The 20,928-nt window shown below is 44.9% G+C and overlaps 1 protein-coding gene across 1 annotated transcript in view; it reads right to left on the bottom strand.

The window, feature by feature from the left end:
- CDCP1 (CUB domain containing protein 1) overlaps positions 1-20,928 on the bottom strand; it is a 61,370-nt gene that overhangs the window by 23,256 nt on the left and 17,186 nt on the right. Inside the window, exons 2-4 of the mRNA XM_032298041.1 lie at positions 7,991-8,200; positions 2,844-3,206; positions 1,272-1,640 (exon numbers count right to left, since the gene is read on the bottom strand). Coding sequence (XP_032153932.1) covers positions 1,272-1,640; positions 2,844-3,206; positions 7,991-8,200 — 942 coding nt within the window. The remainder of the gene's footprint in view (positions 1-1,271; positions 1,641-2,843; positions 3,207-7,990; positions 8,201-20,928) is intronic.

Here is a 20,928-nt window from a genome sequence, read left to right as displayed (position 1 = left end):
CTTGGTCTCCCAAAGTGCTGGGATTACAGGTCTGAGCCACCGCACCTGGCCCCCTGTATACATATCTATACACACATATACATACATACATACATATGGGAGTTTCCAGGGCAGTACCCATTGGGCAATCCTTCCAGTGGATCCCATGCTGCCACTTTTCGGACACTTATCGGCCCTAAAAAAATCAGCAGCACGCCATCCCACACTCCTACTTAAGTTTTCTGACTGGCTCTGCCTACTTCCCAGAAGTGAATAATAGTAAAAACAAGAGTGAGAATCGGCTCCCTGGACAGCGCCCATCCTCAGCACAGATCAGAAATGTCCTGGTTCCAGACATGATGTGAACTCATTCCTTCACATCATAGACGAGCCCCAGGAAGAGCCACTCTGAGTTCATTTTATATCTTTTATGTCAAAATCTGCACTACTCCCCTCAGGGCCAAGACTGGATGAGGCAAGCCAAGCACCCAGAGAGCAAAGTTTGAGGAGGTGATCACTCTCAGGGGCTGACCCTGCAGTTGCACGACCCTGAGAGTGGGTACCTCCTTAAATATTGCACCCTGGGAACTTTGCCTCACCCCAGTCCTGGCCCTGACTCTCCTCCTCTGTGTTCATGGTATCTCGGCAACGTTTGTGGATGATGCCCAACCTAAGTCTCATCACCCTAACTGGGCTTCAGGATGGGCCAGAGCACTGGCTCAGGGTTCTGAGCTTGCTCTGCTCTTGACATGCTGTATGATGTCAGGCCAGTTCCATAACCTCTCTGAACCTTCTGGTTTCTCATTAGTAAATGAAGATAATTCCCACCTGCCCTACAGAGTTGCAATAAAGATTAGCTGAGATTCTGTAAGTGGCGTGCCTAATCCAAGATAAATACAGGGTATGTGTCCATAGTAGGGGGTGCTGAGCCATAAAACTGCAAGTTCCCATCATCATTGCTGATGGTGCTGGTGACATCCTTATTCACATTGCAGGGTCAAGACATGAGATCTAGAAAACAACCTATCAATACCTTTGTTAAAAACAACTTAGCATCTTAAATGCAAGATTGCTTTTTATTGTGCTGAAATGGAACTACATACCAGGTGTTCGCCAACGAGCCTGTCTTACTGCCTAGCAACCCACTTCCTGAAACTCTTCCAGGGTCCAGAGTCTAAGTGTATGAGAAGCCACAGATGAGAAACAGAAAGGGAGTCTCACCCCAGGCAGAACACCCTGGAAACAACAGAGGTGCTGGGGGAGGAAGGAAAAGGAAAGTGGGGCTCACTTACTGCTTTCATTTTGTGGATGCTGGACCAAAACTTGGAACTGCAGCCGGAGGATCCCTGGACTTTGGGCATCTTGGTCACAGCCTTGCAGGGAGAGGTTGAAGTTCCCAGCCATGTTCCCAGGCTGCTTGTCCCCCAGCTTGAACACCTCGGGGTTGGTGGTGGAGCCCGGGATGTAGTACTCAACCCGCTCCTCTTTCCTCTCGCAGTTGGAGAGGTTGAAGTTGAGGAAGGAGACGCTGGCCCGCAGGTGTGCAGGAATGATGAACTGCCACGTCATGAGCTCATCCTCAGGGAAGCCTTGTGGGTAGTTGGCAGACATCAGGGTTGCTGAGCCTTCACCCTCAAACACAGACTCGATGATGCACAGACCTATTGGGAGTAGAACCCAAACGAGAAAGAATAGGGAGCAATTAGACCCTGTCTTGGTTGTCTGCAGCCGGGGGGTGGGGGTATAGGAAAAATGACTGCAGTTCTCAGATCCTGAGCAGTGGGTCTGAACTCAAGGCAGAGATTGAGGATGCAGACACATCAGTGGTGTGTAAGTAGATATTTAATAACTGATCCAGTGGTGGAGGGAAAAACCCTGACGTATAGCATCTGCCTACTTCCACAGTGGATGTAGATGCTCCCTCCATGGCTGATTTCAAGCTACCAACATGAGGTGACTGAATGTGGAGCTGGGCAGTAGCACAGCATTTTATTATTCCCTCCATACAGATACAACAACGCAAAGAACCCTGAGAGCAGAAGCAACAGCAAAGTAACTAGGAAGTGATAAGTTTTGAATATTATTACCTTTGTTTTTAAAATTATTTATTTAATTATAAGTTAATTTAATTCTATTTTTTTAAATAATGGATCTGTTTCACATCAGCTCACAAAATGCCTGAACATTTAACAGTCAGCTCTCTACCAGGCACAGTGGCTCATGCCTGTAATCCTAGCACTTTGGGAGGCCAAGGTGGGAGGATCACCTGAGGTCAGGAGTTCGAGACCAACATGGTGAAACCCTGTCTCTACTAAAAATGCAAAATTAGCCAGGCGTGGTGGCACATGCCTATGGACCCAGCTACTTGGGAGGCTGAGGCAGGATAATTGCTTGAACCTGGAGGTGGAGGTTGGAGTGAGCCAAAACGGCATCACTGCAGGTAGCCTGGGTAACAGAGCGAGACTCTGTCTCAAAACAAAAAACAGAAAACCAGCTTTCACGAGCCAGTGTGAGAGCTCTGCACATCACTGATACGTTTACAGGAAGTGCGAGAGAGATGAAAGAGCAAAGAAGTTAGAAACGAAGCAGTCAAGGTGGATCTGTAGAACCAATCCTTTTCATTTTTTGAAAACAAATACCACATGCAAAAAGGACAAAGAGAGTCACCCCCTGTTTGTTTAATAGAGAAGAGGGGGTTCACACTAGGAATGAGTGACCCATGTCCCTTACAGAAGAGCAAGATCTTCCTTTATAGTATTTGGATTGAATCTTAGAGATTTGTTGACATTTAGCCATTTCTGACCTAGAACAATGAGAATTTTGTGTGTTTTAACCTAATCAGACAGGGGGAGGGGCTTGCTCACGTTTTATAGATGAGCGGTTTGCAATGCTGAAGCCAGAGACATTTCGGGGGTGGAACCATGGTAGGTGTAAGGCCATTTTCACTCCTTCTTGCATCTTGATCCGGGACACAGTGCCGTTGCTACAGAAGGTTCCAATCTTGACCACGGTGGCATCAATTTGGCCACTGATGGAGTGAGTGACTCCGTCTGGGCAGCTCTCACCTGGCCCGATCTGCCTCAGGCGAGGGATGGAAAACTGCAGCTCTAAACCAATGCTCTTATGAGCTTTGACGTCCCAGATGAAAGTTCTGTTGAGGGCAGGCAACGATGATGTTGAGGGTTGAAGCTGAACCTCCCCAAAAGGACACGGTCCCGACATACAGTCTGAAAAACAGTCACAAAAGCAATTTTGATCACAGACGCTCCAAGAGCCCACACTGCTCCTCCTTCACTGCTCAGCCCCTGTAGCAGACTCTTTAACTCTGCCCAGGTGGCCTTTACCAGGCAGGTGCACCCAGGCCCCAGCTGCTGTGAGTCTCCGTGGCCAATGGCTCACAGACGCACCCTCCTTTGGGAAGTGCCTCAGCTTGGGGTAGCTGCCTCGGAACCAGAAAAGCCTGAGAGGTGTTGCAGCCCCTCACCCCCATCCCAAGGGAGAGTTGCTGTCTATAGCCAGTAATAGCCTCATGCAGGAATTAAAAAGTCTGACCTCCTTGCTTCAAGTGACATAACCTGGGCATGCTGTTCATACTCCGGAGCTCCCCATGGGGTCAGGCTGAGGCTACTCCAGCTAAAATCACATCTGAGCTCACCTACATGCCCTGCTCTATCCTGTTTTCCTCACTTCTGAGGGCACTTTTCTGATTAATTACTTAAACAAAAATCCCTGTTTCTGCCTCTGCTTCCAGGTCACCAGACTTGAGACATCTCTTAACTACTGTGATTTCCAGATTAAGTTCCTGGGGTCCAGTGGGTGAAGCCAGAAGGAGGGCATTTGCAGTGCAGTCTGTGCTATGGGATCTCCTACTTCCCCTGTATTGAGATAGTCACGATTTCACAATTTGTAGAGAACAGTGCCAAGATCCATCCTTTAAAACTGGTTTCCCCATCAACACATTCATCAACATAGGGAATACACTCTGAATGTGCAACTCCCCTGGACGGCTGGCACCTGGCGGCGACATTTCTCTTCCAGCGTTGCCTTAATGCTGGTATTTTATTACCACTGCAATGGAATTTCTTTTTTTTAAGGGTAACAGCTAGTGACATCCTTTGATATATTTGTTTCCTAAACCTTTTAAAACAAACAAAGAAATATTATTATCAAGGAGGAAACAAGAAGAAAGCGAGGGGAAGAAATAGAAATTTGGCAATGTAATATTAAGGTTTTGTTATCTTGAGCAGGGGGTATCTGAAAGGTGTGATGGCCTCTGGCCTCTAATAATAATTTGTGAATCTTTACTGCTGTTCTATTGGGGTATTTGAAAGTACTGTCCACTCAAAACAGAATTAGGAAGAATTTCAGAGCAGTCTTGGCTCTCTGAGGTCATCCACGCCAGAGCTCTGATTTCTGCAAAGCAGCCGTGGATCCAGGTGGCTTGGGCTGGCACTTGCAAGCAAGTACATGGCAATCCCAGATCCCAGGACGAAAGCTCAGGCTGTGTTTGGTCAACACTTTCTTGCCAATGCACTGTGCTGCCTAACCAGTAAAACAGGGTTAGATAACATGGTGACTAATGTGACTAAAATTAGACTCTGCATGTTGGTAAAGGTAGTACCTATTTCAGGAGCGCATGGAAACTTCGTTGTTTATATCAAGCCAACTCTTTCCTTCAAAAACTGACCTCAAGCGATTTTCCACTCACACCTCCAGTGTGCCCAGGGCAATGTCAGTTGGCTGTGGCTAGGCTCTGTGCTCATGTGGGAACACTTAACTCTAGTAAGACGGTGGTTCTCAGCTCCGGTTCCACCTACAACTCACCTACAGGCCTTTTAACCACACCTGGCCCATCCCAGGGATTCAGATTTAGTTCTATACCAAGAATCTGGAGTCAAAAATCCCCAGCTCTCAGCCTCAGCTCTGTCACCAGCCGTGTGACTGTGAGAATCAGGTTATGAAAGCAATTTTTCATTTGATGCTGAGAGCTTTGTTTTTTAGGATGGACACACAGGTAAGCGTAGTCAGAATGATCAGCATACCTCAGAATCTTCTGTACTCTGTCCGGTGCAAACATTCTGCATAACTAAAATGATTCCTGTCCAGAGGATGCAGAAGTGTTATTTCTGAAGTGATTCACAACTCATTTTCCCCAGCATATTTCTACTTTCATTAACTGTTTTTTTTTTTTTTTTTGGAGATGTGGGTCCTGCTGTGTTGCCCAGGCTGGAATGCAGTGGCACAATCTCAGCTCACTGTAACCTCTGTCTCCCAGGTTTAAGCGATCCTCCTGCCTCAGCCTCCAGAGTAGCTAGGACTATAGGAATGTGTTATCATGCCTGGCCAATTTTTTTTTGTATTTTTAGTAGAGACGGGTTTTACTATATTGGCCAAGCTGGTCTTGAACTCCTGACCTCAGGTGATCCACCCACCTCGGCCTCCCAGAGTGCTGGGATTACAGGCATGAGCCACCACGCCCAGCCAACTTTCATTAACTCTCATAGAGCTATTCAAGAAGAGATGAGAACAGAGCTGTCAAATTTTATCTGATACTTTCAGAATGATTGTTCAGAAAAGGCAATGAGGGGCAGGCGGACCACGGGACCTGATTCAGTGTCTAGAATGATTATTTTAGAAATTGATATTTTCATATCATTTTCAAAAGTTGTGAGCGTCCATTTTTACTACATAGTAAACCACGTGGGCATCCTAGGATTGAGAGACTGAATGCATTCAAAGGCTTGACTTGTGAAATGTGTCACTTGTTACATTTTTCCTTTTTCAAGGTGGAAGTCACTTTACCGGTTTAACTGATTATAAAAGTAATGTATACTTATTAAAAACAACAACCACAAAAAGACAAGTGGTCGTGGTGGTGTGTGCCCAGCTACCCCAGAGGCTGAGGTGGGAGGATCACCTGAGCCCAGGAGGTTGAGGCTTCAGTGAGCTGTGATCATGCCACTGCACTCCAGCCTGGGTGACAGAAAAAAAAAAGCGGGGTGGGGGAGCGGGGGGTGCGAGGAAATATAGAAAAATAGAAAAAAGAAAATGTTACCCGTTCCCCTCTGCTATCCCCTATGGAAATAGTATAAAGTTAGGATGTTGGCGTTTTGGAGTTTATCCCTCCAGACTTTGGGTTCTGTGTGATTATGTGTGCATGTTTGTGTGCATGTATGTAAGTGCACGTGCACATGTGTGTATTTAATAGAGTAGGATCAAACTACATCAACTAGTGTCCTACTATAAGCTACATTGTTTTTAATGGAACAAAACTATCTTGGGCACCTTTCTATCTCAAATACACAAACTTACTTCATTCTCTTAGTAGCAACACATCAGTCCAGTTGATTCTTAAATAAATCAACATTGTCTTTAGTTCTGTAAAAGCTTCATTAAAATTTTAATTATAATTGACTTAAACTGATAATATAGGGGAGAACTGACACTTTAAAAGCTTAGTTTTTCTTTTTTAAAAATTTTTTTGAGACGAAGTCTCACTCTGTCACCCCAGGCTAGAGTGCAATGGCGCGATCTCGGCTCACTGCAACCTCTGCCTCCTGGGTTCAAGCGATTCTCCCACCTCAGCCTCCTGAGTAGCTGGAACTACAGGTATGTGCCACCATGCTTGGCTAATTTTTTGTAAAATTACTTCGTTTTTCTACCAAGGAACATGGCATATCTTTCCATTTATTTAAGTCTTCTCTTTTGTCTTTCAGCAAAATTTTATATTTTGTTTCATATACTTTACGTCTTTATTAAGATAATCTTTATATATTTAATTAGAGATTCTGAATAATGGTGACTAAGGGCATGCAATAAGCCTCCTTATGTTATTGCCTGTTTTATTGGTAATGCTGCCATATGTGATGGTTAAATATGGTATTTGCTCTCAGTTCTTCATAGACACTCTTTACTGAATTAAGAAAACATCCTTCCATTCTTAATTTACTAAGAGCATTTTATGAAAGACATTTAAAATCTATGTTCATACTGTTCTGTTAAAAAAAAAAAAGAAGACATTTAAAGTCATCTGTTCAGATGATGATATACAGTTTTTTCTCTCTAACCTAATAATAATGCAAAGCATCACATGAACTGATTTGCTTGGTGGTTTATGTATTGTCTAGGGCAGATTTCACTCTGTAATAACAGAGTTGAGGAGCTATACTGTTCCGTGGGAAAAAAGAGACATTTAAGGTCATCTATTGAGATGATCATATGTAGTTTTTTCTCTCTAACCTAATAATGCAAAGCATCACATTAACTGAATTGCTAGGTGTTTTATGTATCGTCTGTGGCAGATTTCACTCTGTAATAGCAGAGTTGAGGAGCTGCAATGTGACCCACTTGCGAGTTCAAGCAATTCTCTTGCCTCAGCCTCCCAGGTAGATGGAATTATAGGCACCTGCCACCATGCCTGGCTAATTTTTGTATTTTTAGTAGAGACAGAGTTTCACCATGTTGGCCAGGCAGGTCTGGAACTCCTGACCTCAGGGGAATCCACCTACCTTAGCTTCCCAAAGTGCCAGGATTACAGGTATGAACCACCTCGCCCAGCCTCTCCTCAAGCTTCTGATTCTTTTGTCTTCCATATAAGCCAGATGTTTTTAGCACCCGAGATGGAGCATCACAGACCTAAAGATCTGTAGCTTGTGGGCTTCTGTAGCGCTGTCTGAAGAGCTCATGTGCACAGTGGCTAAGTGCAAAGACTTGAAAACCAGAGTACCTGGGTTCTTCTCCTGATCTGGTGCTTACTAGTTGTGCCCACTGAGGCAAGTTCCTCTCTCTGTGAGCTTCTCATAGGGCTGTTTTAAAGGTTAAACAAATTAAGCTGTGTAAAGCACGTAGAACTCTAACTGGCCACATATAGAGCTAAATAAAAAAAGTATAGAGTTTCAGAATAGATATTACCTCTCTAGCATTAAAGACTGACTTAGCATGGGAAAGACAGGCAGGAAGGTGCAGGGACATTTAAAAGATATTGTCAAACAGCTCACAAGTGCGTACTTACCAATATTTTTCTGGATCTCTATGATAAAGTGATTCTCTGGATTCTGGCAGCTAAAGGTAAAGACTGTCCTTTCTCCAGACTTGATGTGCAACGTGGTTGTAGGTTTTTTAGAAGTGATGATGTTACAGGATTTTGCCAGTGGAGTTGGCGCCCCTGGCTTTATGAGAACTGTAATGCTGCTTTCTCGTGGCAGGGCAATCTCAAAAGCTTCTGAAGGAAGAAAGAAAAATGAAGTAAGCAGGATGATTTAGGTCTGCAAACTGCTGTGGTCCACCCCAGCCCCCACCCCAATCTGGTTCAGAGAGGATCCCGTCTCTGAAAACTTTGTTCCTTCCCTCCTTTTCTGAGAAGGAGGATGGTACAAGATAACAGTCTGACCTTAGCAACGAAAAAGAACCAGGACACTGCTGGCTGGTCACTAACGTGTATTTCTTGTTTGCATTATCAATTTTTCTACAAATTGAAAACACTATATCACATTCTCTATGTCTGGAGCAGCACGCTCTTAGAGATCCCACCTGAGTGGTATTATAACAACCAGAGTAACCCCCACACCCCTTCTCAACATGACTGTAGAACAGAGTCTACACACAGAAACCATCCATCTGTAAGGAGACACATTTGTCTGCAAGGAGCTGCTGTCTCTTGTCCTGAATGCTTTATATGCCCAGCACAGACATACATACATAAATACATACGTACATACATACATAAATACACACGTACATACGTATGGAAGTGGGGGCCATAAAAACATGTCAGAAATTAGATATAAACACATTGTATCAATGAACTCGGAAAGTTAGAGTAAACCAATACTACTCTCTCAGATTGGGGCGGGGTAAAAACATCTGAGCAAACAATATCAAGCACGTGAGGCGGTGGTTAGGTTTTTTTTTGAGACGGAGTCTCACTCTGTTGACCAGGCTAGAGTGCAGTGGTGCAATCTCGGCTCACTGCAACCTTCACCTCTGGGTTCTAGCAATTCTCCTGCCTCAGCCTCCTGAGCAGCTGGGATTACAGGTATGCACCACCATGCCTGGCTAATTTTGTACTTTTAGTAGAGATGGGGTTTCCTTCTGTTGGTCAGGCTGGTCTCGAACCCCTGACCTTGTGATCAGCCTGCCTTGGCTTCCCAAAGTGCTGGGATTACAGGCGTGAGCCACCACACTCGGCCAGCGGTTAGTTATTAAGCAGAATTGTACAAATGTCAGGGTAGGCCTCTGGTTTACAAACACGCCCCATCTCCTTCCCATTTGCTTTGCTTGATGGATTAAGTGCTCTTAGACAAAGAAGGGAGAGCCACTTTCTCCTTAGCAGCTACTGCCCCTGCCCTATCTTGGGTTCTGATTATGAGTCTCCAGGCAGCTGATGGTCTGGGAGCAGCAGATGATGGGAGGATAGGCTATAGATGAATACTGCGGAGGAAGCCCAGGGGCTGACACAACCACTGTGGTACCGTGTTCTGGTGCAAACAGCTGGTCGGGATCTGTTATGATGCTGGCACACAAAGGGTGCTTGATAAGGTGTTAGTGAATGAATAACAATCTAATCATGAAAAGAATAGATGGGAAGCTTTTGTTTCCCATCTATTCTTTCTCCCCTCCTTTAAAAATTTTAATTTTAAATAATCAACCTTATTGAGAGTAATTTACACACATTAAAAAGGACCCACTCATTTTAAGAGTTTTGACAAACGTATACACCCATGTGGCCACCACAATCAAGCTAGCCAAACGTTTTCCTCACCCTCAAAAATTCCCTTGGTGCCCCTCTGCAGTCAACCTCCGCTCCAAGTCCCAGAAAACTGTCAGTGAATTTGTCCTGCTCTGGACCTTCATGCAGGTGGAAGCCTACAGTACTTTCTCTTTTGTAGCTGGCTGCTTCTGCTCGGCATGCTTGTGAGATTCACCCACGCTGCTGCATGGGTCAGTAGTTTCCTTCTTTTTATTGCTGAGTACTATTCCATTGACAAAATAGGCCATGATTTATTTATCCATGCACCTGCTGAATGACATCTGAGTCCTCTTCAGTGATGGACCAGCCACGTGCTATAATTTTACCAGAACTGCTAGCCTGCACAAGACTGGATGTACTTCTGCCAGCGGCTGTGAGTGGGCACGCTGTATTCCCACAGCTCAGCAGCTGTATGCGATCACACATTTGGATTTCTGTCACCCTCTTTTTGTGCCTCTCTCCATCCTACGCTCTGCTTCAGCCCTGCTGGCGAGCTGCTCCTTACAGAGTATGGAAATGGATCTCCCAACCTGTGATATGAACTGTAAATATTTCCTCCAGTTTATCATTTGCCTTTTGACCTGACTTAGAATGGTTTTTTGCCCTCTTTGGGCCTCTGTTCCTTCACTGTAAAATGAAGGGGTGGGGCTAGAATAACTCTACACTCCCTTCCAGCTCTGAGCTTATGACCAGTACCTGAGTAACTGGAAGCATTCACAACCACTGTCCAGAAGTGACATATCTCTCTGGGCGCCAGGGCACCGTCATGGCCAGTTTTATGACTGTTTGTAAAAGTGCTTAGGTTTCCATTTTTGGAGCAAAGCTTCTCGTCTTTCTGGTTTCTGCTTGTAACCCTCTCCACCTGAGTCACTGGGTTCAGGCCACCCTGGCCTTCTTTCTTGAACATACCAATCTCTTTCCCACCTCAGGACCTTTGCATGTGCTGGTCCTGACACCAAAGTGCTTTCTCTAGAAAAAGCTGGCTCCTTTTTGTCATTCCAATCTCAGCACAAAGGTCACATCTTCAAAGTGGCCTTCCCTGACAAGCCCACCAAAGTGCTCTTTCCCCGCCCCCTCAGTCCTCCTGAACCCTGAGCTTCACATCCATCCCCACCCTGGTCTCCCCAGCAGAGTCCTGCCTCCCAGAATCCGAATGCGAGCTCCTACAGGAGGCAGCAGAACTTGGCCTGTATTTTTCAGTGGTAGCTCCAGGACCCAGACAGTGCCTGATGCCCACAAGGAGACAAAAAGTTTTAAGCCCCAAAACAGCTCTATATAAAACTATTAGTACTCATGTTCTTGTCTTCGCCGCATTTAATTTCTCATAGACACACCACCATTCACATATTTTCTTTGGACTAATAAATCCCGGCAAGAAAAGGAACTATGAATCTTTTAATTAATAGCTTGAGAGACAGAATACATTCTCTGAGGCAGAAGTTTTATTTACTGAAATGCTTGGTCTTCAAGCAGTGTGGCCGTTTAGAATCTTCTGAGGCTGAGGGGTTCTTTAAGACATCAGATTAAAAATGAATCCAGATCTATGTTCAGAAACCCAGTTGCCAGATTTATATCTGAGCTGTATATTACGACTCTTGTGTTCTTTTTCCGTAATCGTAAAAACGCCTGTGTTATTTGTAAAAAAAATTCTTGGAGCACCCAGTCTCTCCAGGTTGGGCTAATTCACCATCAAGTGAAGCAGAGTCCGATCTGAGGCTACAGCCCGCCTAGCTATGCTACCAATTTCTTTCTCATTCCCATTTCCCCTTCTGTCAGGTTTTTTACCCTTTATTTAAAAATTCCTGCCCCTATGATCATTGGTATTTTAAATTAGTGCCAGACACTAAGCAGAGCTGCTGCGTTGCCTGAGGCTAGCAGTACGGAGAGGGGATGGAGTACCAGGGGCCAAGTGGACTGTGTCGGATGAGGGGACTGTTTTGTATCTTGACTACAGCAGTGATCACACCTTGTATACAAATGCCAAAATTTATCAAACTGTAGTACACTTAAAATTGATGATGTTTATTTTATGTAAGTTATACCTTAATAAAAAGAAAAAAAAGCGTTCGAAAGATCGTGTTTTTACACAAAGTAGGCATGTAATAAATTAATAAAAGAATAATCATTACCACAGCTAAAATATGGTTTGATTATGTTTTGAGGGGAGCCTAGGTACGTAATATTTTAAATCTGTTTAATTTAGATTCACAGAAGACCAAGGCTGATCTCACCAAAATCTTTCCACTCAGTTCTTCTCCGTTGTTTGGCCAGGTCGGTGCCCAAAATAATTCTGGGTATATGGTAAGCTATTCTATTATAATGACAGCCAAAGAAAAATGTAATCTCTTTTAGAAATTTTTTTATTTTATTTTATTTGTTTTGAGACAGAGTTTCCCTTTGTTGCCCAGGCTGGAGAGCAATGGCGTATCTCAGCAACCTCCACCTTAGGGACTCATGTGATTCTCGTGCCTCAGTCTTCTGAGTAGCTGGGATTACAGGTGCGCGACCACGCCCGGCGAATTTTTGTATTTTTAGTAGAGATGCGGTTTCACCATGTTTGGCCAGGCTGTTCTCAAACTCCTGGACTTATGTGATTCTCCTACCTCAGCCTCTCAAAGTGCTGGGATTATAGTTGTGAGCCACTGTGCCTTGCCTAGAAATTAATTTTTAAAAGAATTTTGGAAATGATGTAATCATTCAACAAATATTTTCTGGGTTCATAATCTATTTTAGGGACATACTTGGTGCAAATGACTTAATGATAAAAACAGCCAGAGTCCCTGCCCTCAGGGAATTAATAACCTAGACTAAAGGCCTACAAATGGTCTATTATAAAGTTCTAAGCCCCAGTAGGTGTAACAAGGGCTCTGGGAATCTGTACTGGTCTATGGTGCAAGGTAGGGATTTTTTTGGTCCATGGTGAGAAGTAGGTATTCACTTTCATTTTTTTTCCATATGGAGAGCCCATTGTACCAACTCTAAGCGTTGAATATACCAGTCCTTCATTAATTTCTAATGCTACTTCTGTTGTTCATATATTTTAAATTAGGGTCTAAATAACCCAGATTTTCATGCAAACTCATTTTGCAATCAAGGAAGATGAAACCTTGTGAGGGTTTAATGACTCACTCCTGGTAGACATTTAACATCTTAATGTGCTTCTTCACCCTGGCTGAGATGATCAATCCAGCATGTTCTACTGTCCAGTTGTAGTTTGTAACTATTCTTTGGTGTACCAGACCAGAGAATTTGTGCTTAAGTAATCCCTACGTGGTGTCCAGCTCATAGTTCAGAGGAAACAGCTAAGCTGAAGACACATATTACACAAAGCTGAGTTTAGCCACCTTTGCATGAGGAGGAGATTACTTATATTACAGGCTCTTTTCTAGGGTCACAGCCAAGGACACATCACCCACACGGCTGCCATTTTTAATGGTCTCCCTCATCCTAAATGATAGATAAGTTAGCTGGAAGGGGTGAATAGGAGCAAGAAGATAATGATTCAACTTTGTATACACTTGAAATACGGACTCTCTCCTGACCCTCACCAATTCTACCACTCTAGAGGAACTTACTTCACTGCAGTAAAAACAGTGGTAAAATCCCCACTGCTTAGGTAGAGTAACTTGACAGCTCATTTGATCACAAATGCTTGGGTCATACCTCTTTCTTTTTCCTCCCCAGGATTTTGGTATTTCATTGGTCTAATATTTCAGAAAATCATTACCCAGGTTCAGAGAAACTCAGAAATGCTCCAGATTCTGGTGTGATTTTGAGGCCTTATGGGCTGAAAGACATTCAAGCTTTCACTGTAGCAGTGCGTGGGCTCCTGGGCTTAGGGCATTTGGAAAAGCTTGCAAGGCACAGGCTTGGACTCCTGAGTCACACACAGCTCTCTTCTTCAGCTCTCCTGCCTCCTGACCTCTCCTTATTAGGACACCTTTGTGAGCATCTGCCTCACTAGCTCCTTCCTGGGCAGGCAGGGTTGGGGAAAGAATTTCCAGTTGTTTAATCATCAGTCATTATTCACCATTCATTAATCACCGTATCACACATCTCTGTTATTTCTCCTCCCTGCCATCCTATTTCTTTGCAATTCTCAATTCTAGGGAAGGGAATAAACACTTGTGATAAACACCAGAACATCATTTTTCTCCCAGATCTGTCAAATACAGTTTAAAAGACTGGCAAAGTAACTGGCAACCTGTCTAAAATTTGTAGACGAGTTGGAACAAGTTGCCTCAGTTCTGGGTGTGGTTGCTTGTGGAACTCGGCTCTCATTCACTTTCTCTGTCGAAGGAAGGTGGACTGAGCAGCTCCTAGCCAGGGCTGGGCTCAGCGTGGGCACCAGCAGATACATATTAAGGTGCCCGGTGCCCTGGAGTGCCCAGGATGCCAAGGAAGACAGAAACCAGAAGTATAATCGTGAATTATTGTGGCTGATCAGTCACGATCGCGTGTGAGTCAGGTTCCACTTACGGCCAAAATAGCTCTGTCCTCTCTTAGGAAGAGGTCATGTTGCAGACAACATTCCACTCTCAATGAGTCTACCGGCTGGTGTTTCCTCCATCCACGGAGCACACATCCCTGCTTCTCAGATTGAGCACCAGATAAGTAGTGATTTGCTTTTAGGGGCCAGTTGTGCAAAATATATTTTATCAAATTGTGGATGTGTACACCATGAGAATCCCAGCACATCCAGCAGATTGGCAAATTTGTGCCCTATCTCATATCCAACCCGAGGGGACACACACACCATTTAAATTATTTATCCCAACCTTTATTCCCTACAGGGAGCAAGTGTTGAATTCACATACATTGAATGTACATTTGCCTATCTGTTTATTAGACCCTGCCAGATAGTAATTTTGGACTCCAGGGAAGTTCAAGGTACTCTGAAGACATTGACGGTGTGCTATCAACCATCTGGAGGTGGTGGTCAAGGAAGGCTTTGCAGAGGGGGCATGACTTAAGATGGGTCTTAAAGAGTGGATATGAGGGCCAGGCTCAGTGGCTCACGCCTATAATCCCAGCACATTGGGAGGCCAAGGTGGGTGGATCATGAGGTCGAGAGATCGAGACTATCCTGGTCAACATGGTAAAACCCCGTCTGTACTAAAAATACAAAAATTAGCTGGGCATGGTGGCACATGCCTGTAGTCTCAGCTACTCGGGAAGCTGAGGCAGGAGAATTGCTTGAACCCAGGAGGTGGAGGTTGCGGTGAGCCGAGATCGCGCCATTGCACTCCAGCCTGGGTAACAAGAGCAAAACTCCATCTAAAAAAAAAAAAAAAAGAAGCATGGATATGAATTTGCTAACTAGGAACAGGTGAGATGAGTGTCAGGAAGGATAGACGGAAGGAATAACAGGGGGAAAGATGCCAAGATATGAAAATCATGGCTTCCTTGGAAGGAAGGAAGTTTGATTTGGCCAGAGTTTGGTTTGGGTGGGTAGAGGAGGCTGGAGAAGCAGGAAAAGTCTTGGTTGTTGGCCGTGGAGTTTGGGCTGCACCCATTGGGACCAGCACACCTTAGCAGCTTGGTGTGGTGGTGAAGAGTACAGATTCCAGAATCAGAGTGTCTAGGGTCAATTCCTGGCTCTACCACTCATCCTGATGTGCCTCCTCAGACAAATTCCTTAGCTTCCCAGTGCCTTACTTTCCTCATCTGCAAACGGGATAATAGTGGAATTCCTGTAAGGCCTAAATGAGTTAATACTTATAAAGTGCTTAGAATGGTGCCAGGTAGTCAATCAATATTGGGTGTTACTATTGTTGATATTGTCAATGATAGCATATCACAACTACTACTAGCAGTGATGGGGCGCCAGTGAAGGGTGTTAAACGGACAACTGTAGCAGCAGCTTTGCTCTGAGTCTAAAGCCTGTAGTCCTGGCTGGCTGGCTGGGGACTACGTAAGGCAGGCAAGGCACTGAAAAGGCAAACCTTAAGGAGGCAAGTGTGAGTGCCTCCTTAAATTCTGCATACCTTATCTGCCTTACCTCGCCATGGCCCTGGCCCTCATCATTAGCTATTAATAGGCCCTTCTATGTATTGACTCATGTGACTCCAGCACCCTCACTGAGACTCAGAGAAGTGACCTCACTTCTCCTAGTTTGCTGAGCTCAGGAGGCAGCTGGGACATCCTGGTTCAACCCTGGCACCTCTGCAGTCTCTACCCCCCCAGGGTACCAAACTGAGCTGCCCTCATGGGAGCTGCCAAAGCTTGTCAAGTGACCCAGCAGAAGAGGAGAAACTACTACCATTCTTCTTTTCGTCAAGTCTACCCTGGAGGTGACACAAACTGCCATTCTTATTAAGTGAATGCAGTTGTTGACTGATTCCAAGAAGTTGGGGGTTACCACCAACAGAATTCATTCTAACAGCGCCTGCTGTGGGAGGGGTGGTGCTAGACTGCCACATCGCCGAACTTGGAGTCTTCCTAGTCCAGTGGACCTGTGGCAGTGAGGCCTAAGGGCATGGAGAAACAACTGGTTTAGCCACTTGAAATCCATGTGTCACTGACTTGGCCTGGTCCATTTATAGACTGGTAAACTGAGGTGGAAGTCTCACCAACAACAAGAAGACTACTGATCGGCCTACCCGGGAATTGCTCATTTCCACCTTCACATAAGAAAGAACTAGAACATGCATTGCCATTTCGAGGGCTAATCATTCTCTCTTGGATGGGAGAAAACCTTTGGAATCTAGACGCCAGGCCTGCCTAAATAGTAACAACAACAAACATTTAATGATTTCTTAGTATGAACCAGCCTCCCTGCATATGTTTGATAAGTATTTAAAAATTCCCCCAACCACTTCATAAAGTAGATTCTAATATTAATCCCCACTGTACAGACGAAGAAACTGAGGCTTGGGCATGTTAAGTAATGTGCCCAGGCATACATGATTAATAAGAGGTAGGGACAAGTTTTGTGCCTCCAGCTCTGACACCAGCACCTGTAGCATGATAAATGACTCTTCAGCAGAGCTAGCCCCACCCAAAGAATTCCACACGCAACCAGGAACTTTCTGATGATGGTGGGTTGTTCTCACCAACAGAGTCAATCAAGGTAGAATAAAGTATTTCCAAGCTGCTGGCACTCCAGGATATCCAAAGGAAAAGATAATTGTTTTAAATGGTCCAACAGGCACACTGCATTACTGCAAATCCTCCTTCATTTCAAAGTAATTTGAGAGTATAGTTGGAATTTAAGCTTAAGATTTAAATTCCATGGAATTTGAACTGTTTGGGGTGTGGCTGTTCTTTGGTATTGTTCTAAGAAAGAGAACTGGCATGGTGCAGCTGCTGATGGCTCCACAGCTTTGTGAGGTCTGCCCAGCAAGTGTGGGCATGGGAGGTTAATGTGGTTGAGTTGGTGGCAAAAGAAAAGCAGCCATGATTCTAGAACAAAGCACTGGGAATGAAAGGCCAGTGCCAAGTTTTGGCAGAAAAGCATGCTGCAGAAGCTCTGGCCTGCAGGACTCACTTCCCTAGGCAGCTGTCAATGAGACTCACGGGAAAATCAGACCCAGGTTTGACTCAATTTCAACCAGACTTCTGCTTTGGCTTGGCAGGAAATGCTTCTTCCTAAAAGAGACCCCCACACACACCTGTCCTTCTGGGTATCTGAGCTGTGAAGCCTTCTGTCCATTGGTTTGGAAGTCAAGTAGGACTTGCCAAGGCCTGCTAATTCCCCTTCCCCACCCCACTCCTTCCACCTTATTCCCGTGGCTGGTTTCAGGAAAGCAGCCTGTCAAGACAGCAGGGCAAATCTCTCATTCTCCTTCTGAGAAGTAAAGGGATGTGAAACAATGGCTGCTCACCAGGCACCCCCAGAAAGAAGCTGGGGCAAGGGACAGCAGCCAGGCCAAGCCGAGGAATTGCTTTCAGGCTACTGTTGTAGGTCAGGAGAAAGGGATGGGTGGCAGGGCAGGTAATCATCCCATTCCCCAGCCCCAACCGCAGGTGCACCTCCCAACTGAAGATACTGTGCCACAGGTGGCTCCAAGAACTTGCCTGCCATTCTACCATTATAGGCTCTCCAAAGGAAAGGACCACATTAAACACTGCAGTGACTGGTTAACACCCAGGAAGGACTGGACATAGACCCCGGTTATCAATAAAAGGACTTGGGGAGTGATCAAGCACAACCTCCCACGCACGATGGGACCAGGGACACAGGACTGCACTGGGAGGTCAGGGCAGGGATGAAGGCCTGAGGGAGTAGGACAAGGGCATGCACAGTGCAGGTGGGAAGTGCAGAGACAACTTGCTGCAAAATGGTGATGAAGGCCGATTGTGGCCACATCTCTGAAGATCATTTTGCCATGAGCTACCATCCAGGCCAGGCACTGGCATACAAAGAACAAGGCTGGGCTCTGACTTCCAGACTTACATTCAGGGACCTCAGGGCTCAAGAGACAACAGGTTCCCACCCCCTCAGTGAAAGAGACACATAGTTCCCATTAAAATAGTTTACTATTTCCACAGCTCTTAGAATAATTACAGAAGAGAATAAAATTAAGTTCCAATAGTAATGTTAAAGAGAACCATGTGCACACTTAGTCAATCCATACTTATTGGAACAGTTCATAAACACAGCGACTGTTGTATACATACATTCACTCCCTGCTCTTAATTTCCAAAGTCCTTAGAAAGAAAATTATATGCAATGATGCAAATTACTTCTTTTATTTATTTTGAGACGGAGTATTGCTCTTGTTGCACAGGCTGGAGTGCAATGGCACAATCTTGGCTCACTGCAACCTTCACCTTCTGGGTTCAAGTGATTCTCCTGCCTCAACTTCCAGAGTAGCTGGGATTACAGGTGCCCATTACCACATACAGCAAATTTATGTATTTTTAGTAGAGATGGGGTTTCACCATGCTGGCCAGGCTGGTCTGGAACTCCTGACCTCATGTGATCTGCCCACATTGGCCTCCCTAAGTACTGGGATTATAGGTGTGAGCCACCATGCCTGGCCAAGTTATTTATTTTCTAAAGTAACTGGACCATTCCCCAAAAGCAGTGCTAGCAGTCCACTATTTGCAGAGCTTATGCTTTGAATCATTTTTCCAAAGTAATGACAGGTTTGCATAGAACCATCCAAACTCTTCTGTTGCATTTTTCTCTTTTATGATCAAAGACACATGCCGTATGAGAGAGGTGGCCCTGTCTGGGTCACAGTCTGGATCACAGTCTGAAGCAAATGGATGCATCTGCGTATAAACTGCTCTGAGGCTGAGGCCATCTTAAGGCTCCTTGTCAATCCAAAACATGGCCGTTAACATTTAATTCCAGACTGAATCACACCATATCGGTGGAGGAATGGTTTCCAAGAGGACCACAGAGTTAAGAGAGCAGCATAATAACAGACTTTGAACATGGGAATTGCAGAATTAAATAACAAATATAAGTCAGCTTATGACCACTGTTAGTAATTCATGCAAGATGCTAAAATGCCACAAGGCTACTTTAAATCACATTAACATTTTATGAAATGTTAACAAGATTTATTTTGTTAGACCTTGAAGTGTGAGTCACAAGGACCATGGAAGTTACTGAGGATCAAAAGGATGGCTGGAGAAGAATCAAAGGAGTAGATTAAAAAACCCACCGGTTGGGTGTTGAACAATGAGAACACATGGACACAGGGAGGGGAGCAGCACACACTGGGGTCTGTGGGGGGAAAATAGGGGAGGGACAGCGAGGGGTGGGGAATTGGGGAGAGATAGCAAGGGGAGAAATGCCAGATATAGGTGATGGGAAGGAAGGCAGCACATCACGCTGCCATGTGTGTACCTATGCAACAATCTTCACATGTACCCCAAAACCTAAAATGCAATAAAAAATTTTTGAGGAAAAAAAAAAAGAGAAAAAAAAAAACACCCACCTGAGGCCGGGCGCGGTGGCTCAAGCCTGTAATCCCAGCACTGTGGGAGGCTGAGGTGGGTGGATCACGAGGTCAAGAGATCGAGACCATCCTGGTCAACATGGTGAAACCCCATCTCTACTAAAAATACAAAAAATTAGCTGGGCATGGTGGTGCGTGCCTGTAATCTCAGCTACTCAGGAGGCTGAGGCAGGAGAATTGCCTGAACCCGGGAGGAGGAGGCTGCGGTGAGCCGAGATCACGCCATTGCACTCCAGCCTGGGTAACAAGAGCGAAACTCCGTCTCAAAAAAAAAAAAAAAAACCCACCTGTATGTACACTCAGGGACACATACGCAAAGGCCCACAGTGCCCCTCCCTCACCTGCTAAATGTCTAGAAGTTACTGAATTTCCAGTGTCTTTAGTATTCCCCCAGAGTACCTCATTCCAATGGTCCAACTTTGCTATCAGAGATTAAACAGTTATTCAAGTTTTTCTGACACAAAGTCAGCAGGGCGGTGGTTAAACAAGAATCCACACACGAGAGACTTGATGTAAATTCTATTTATACCAAAAACCAATCTGTGCTTGTATAAGTCAGAATAGTGAACCTGGGGTGGGGAAAGCGGGCAGGTGAGTAGAAAGGGGCAAGAGAGAAAATTCTGCAGTACTAGAATGTTCCAAATCTTGGTTATAAGACACACACACACACACACACACACACACACACACACACACTCATATACACACACAGACACACAGACATACCTAAAAGTCATCTAGCTATACACTTAAGATTTGTGTACTTAAGTCTCAATAAAACAACTTTTTTTTTTGGAGATTTAGTCTCATTCTGTCACCCAGGCTGCAGAACAGTGGTATGATCTTGGTTCACTGCAGCTTCGACCTCCCAGGCTCAAGCAAGCCTCTCACCTCAGTCTCCTGGGTAGCTAGGATCACCAGCACATGCCACCACGCCCAACTAATTTTTTAATTTTTATAGAGATGGGGTATTATTATGTTGCTCAGACTGGTCTTGAACTCCTGGGCTCAAGTGATCCTCCTGCCTTGGCCTCCCAAAGTGCTGGGATCAGAGGCTTGAGGCTGTGTCTAGACACAATAAAAGAATTCTTAAAACTCAGAAAAACCATTGATAGCTATGTGAAACTTTCTCTGATGCTGAGAAGCTCCTCTCCTGCCGTCCTTCTGGACACGCACCAATCCACTTCTGAGTCCCTCTTTGTGTCTGCAAGATGCTGGGTACAAGATCTCATCCACAGATGATTCAAAGTCTCTGCCCTCCAGGCACTAGGTTCTTGCAAGGCT

Source organism: Sapajus apella, unplaced genomic scaffold (genome assembly GCF_009761245.1).
Source record: "Sapajus apella isolate SASKATOON/1434 unplaced genomic scaffold, GSC_monkey_1.0 scaffold38, whole genome shotgun sequence".
NCBI classification, from domain to species: domain Eukaryota; kingdom Metazoa; phylum Chordata; class Mammalia; order Primates; family Cebidae; genus Sapajus; species Sapajus apella.
The sequence above is the reverse complement of the archived record's forward strand: the minus strand, read 5'-3'. Positions and strand labels throughout refer to the sequence as shown.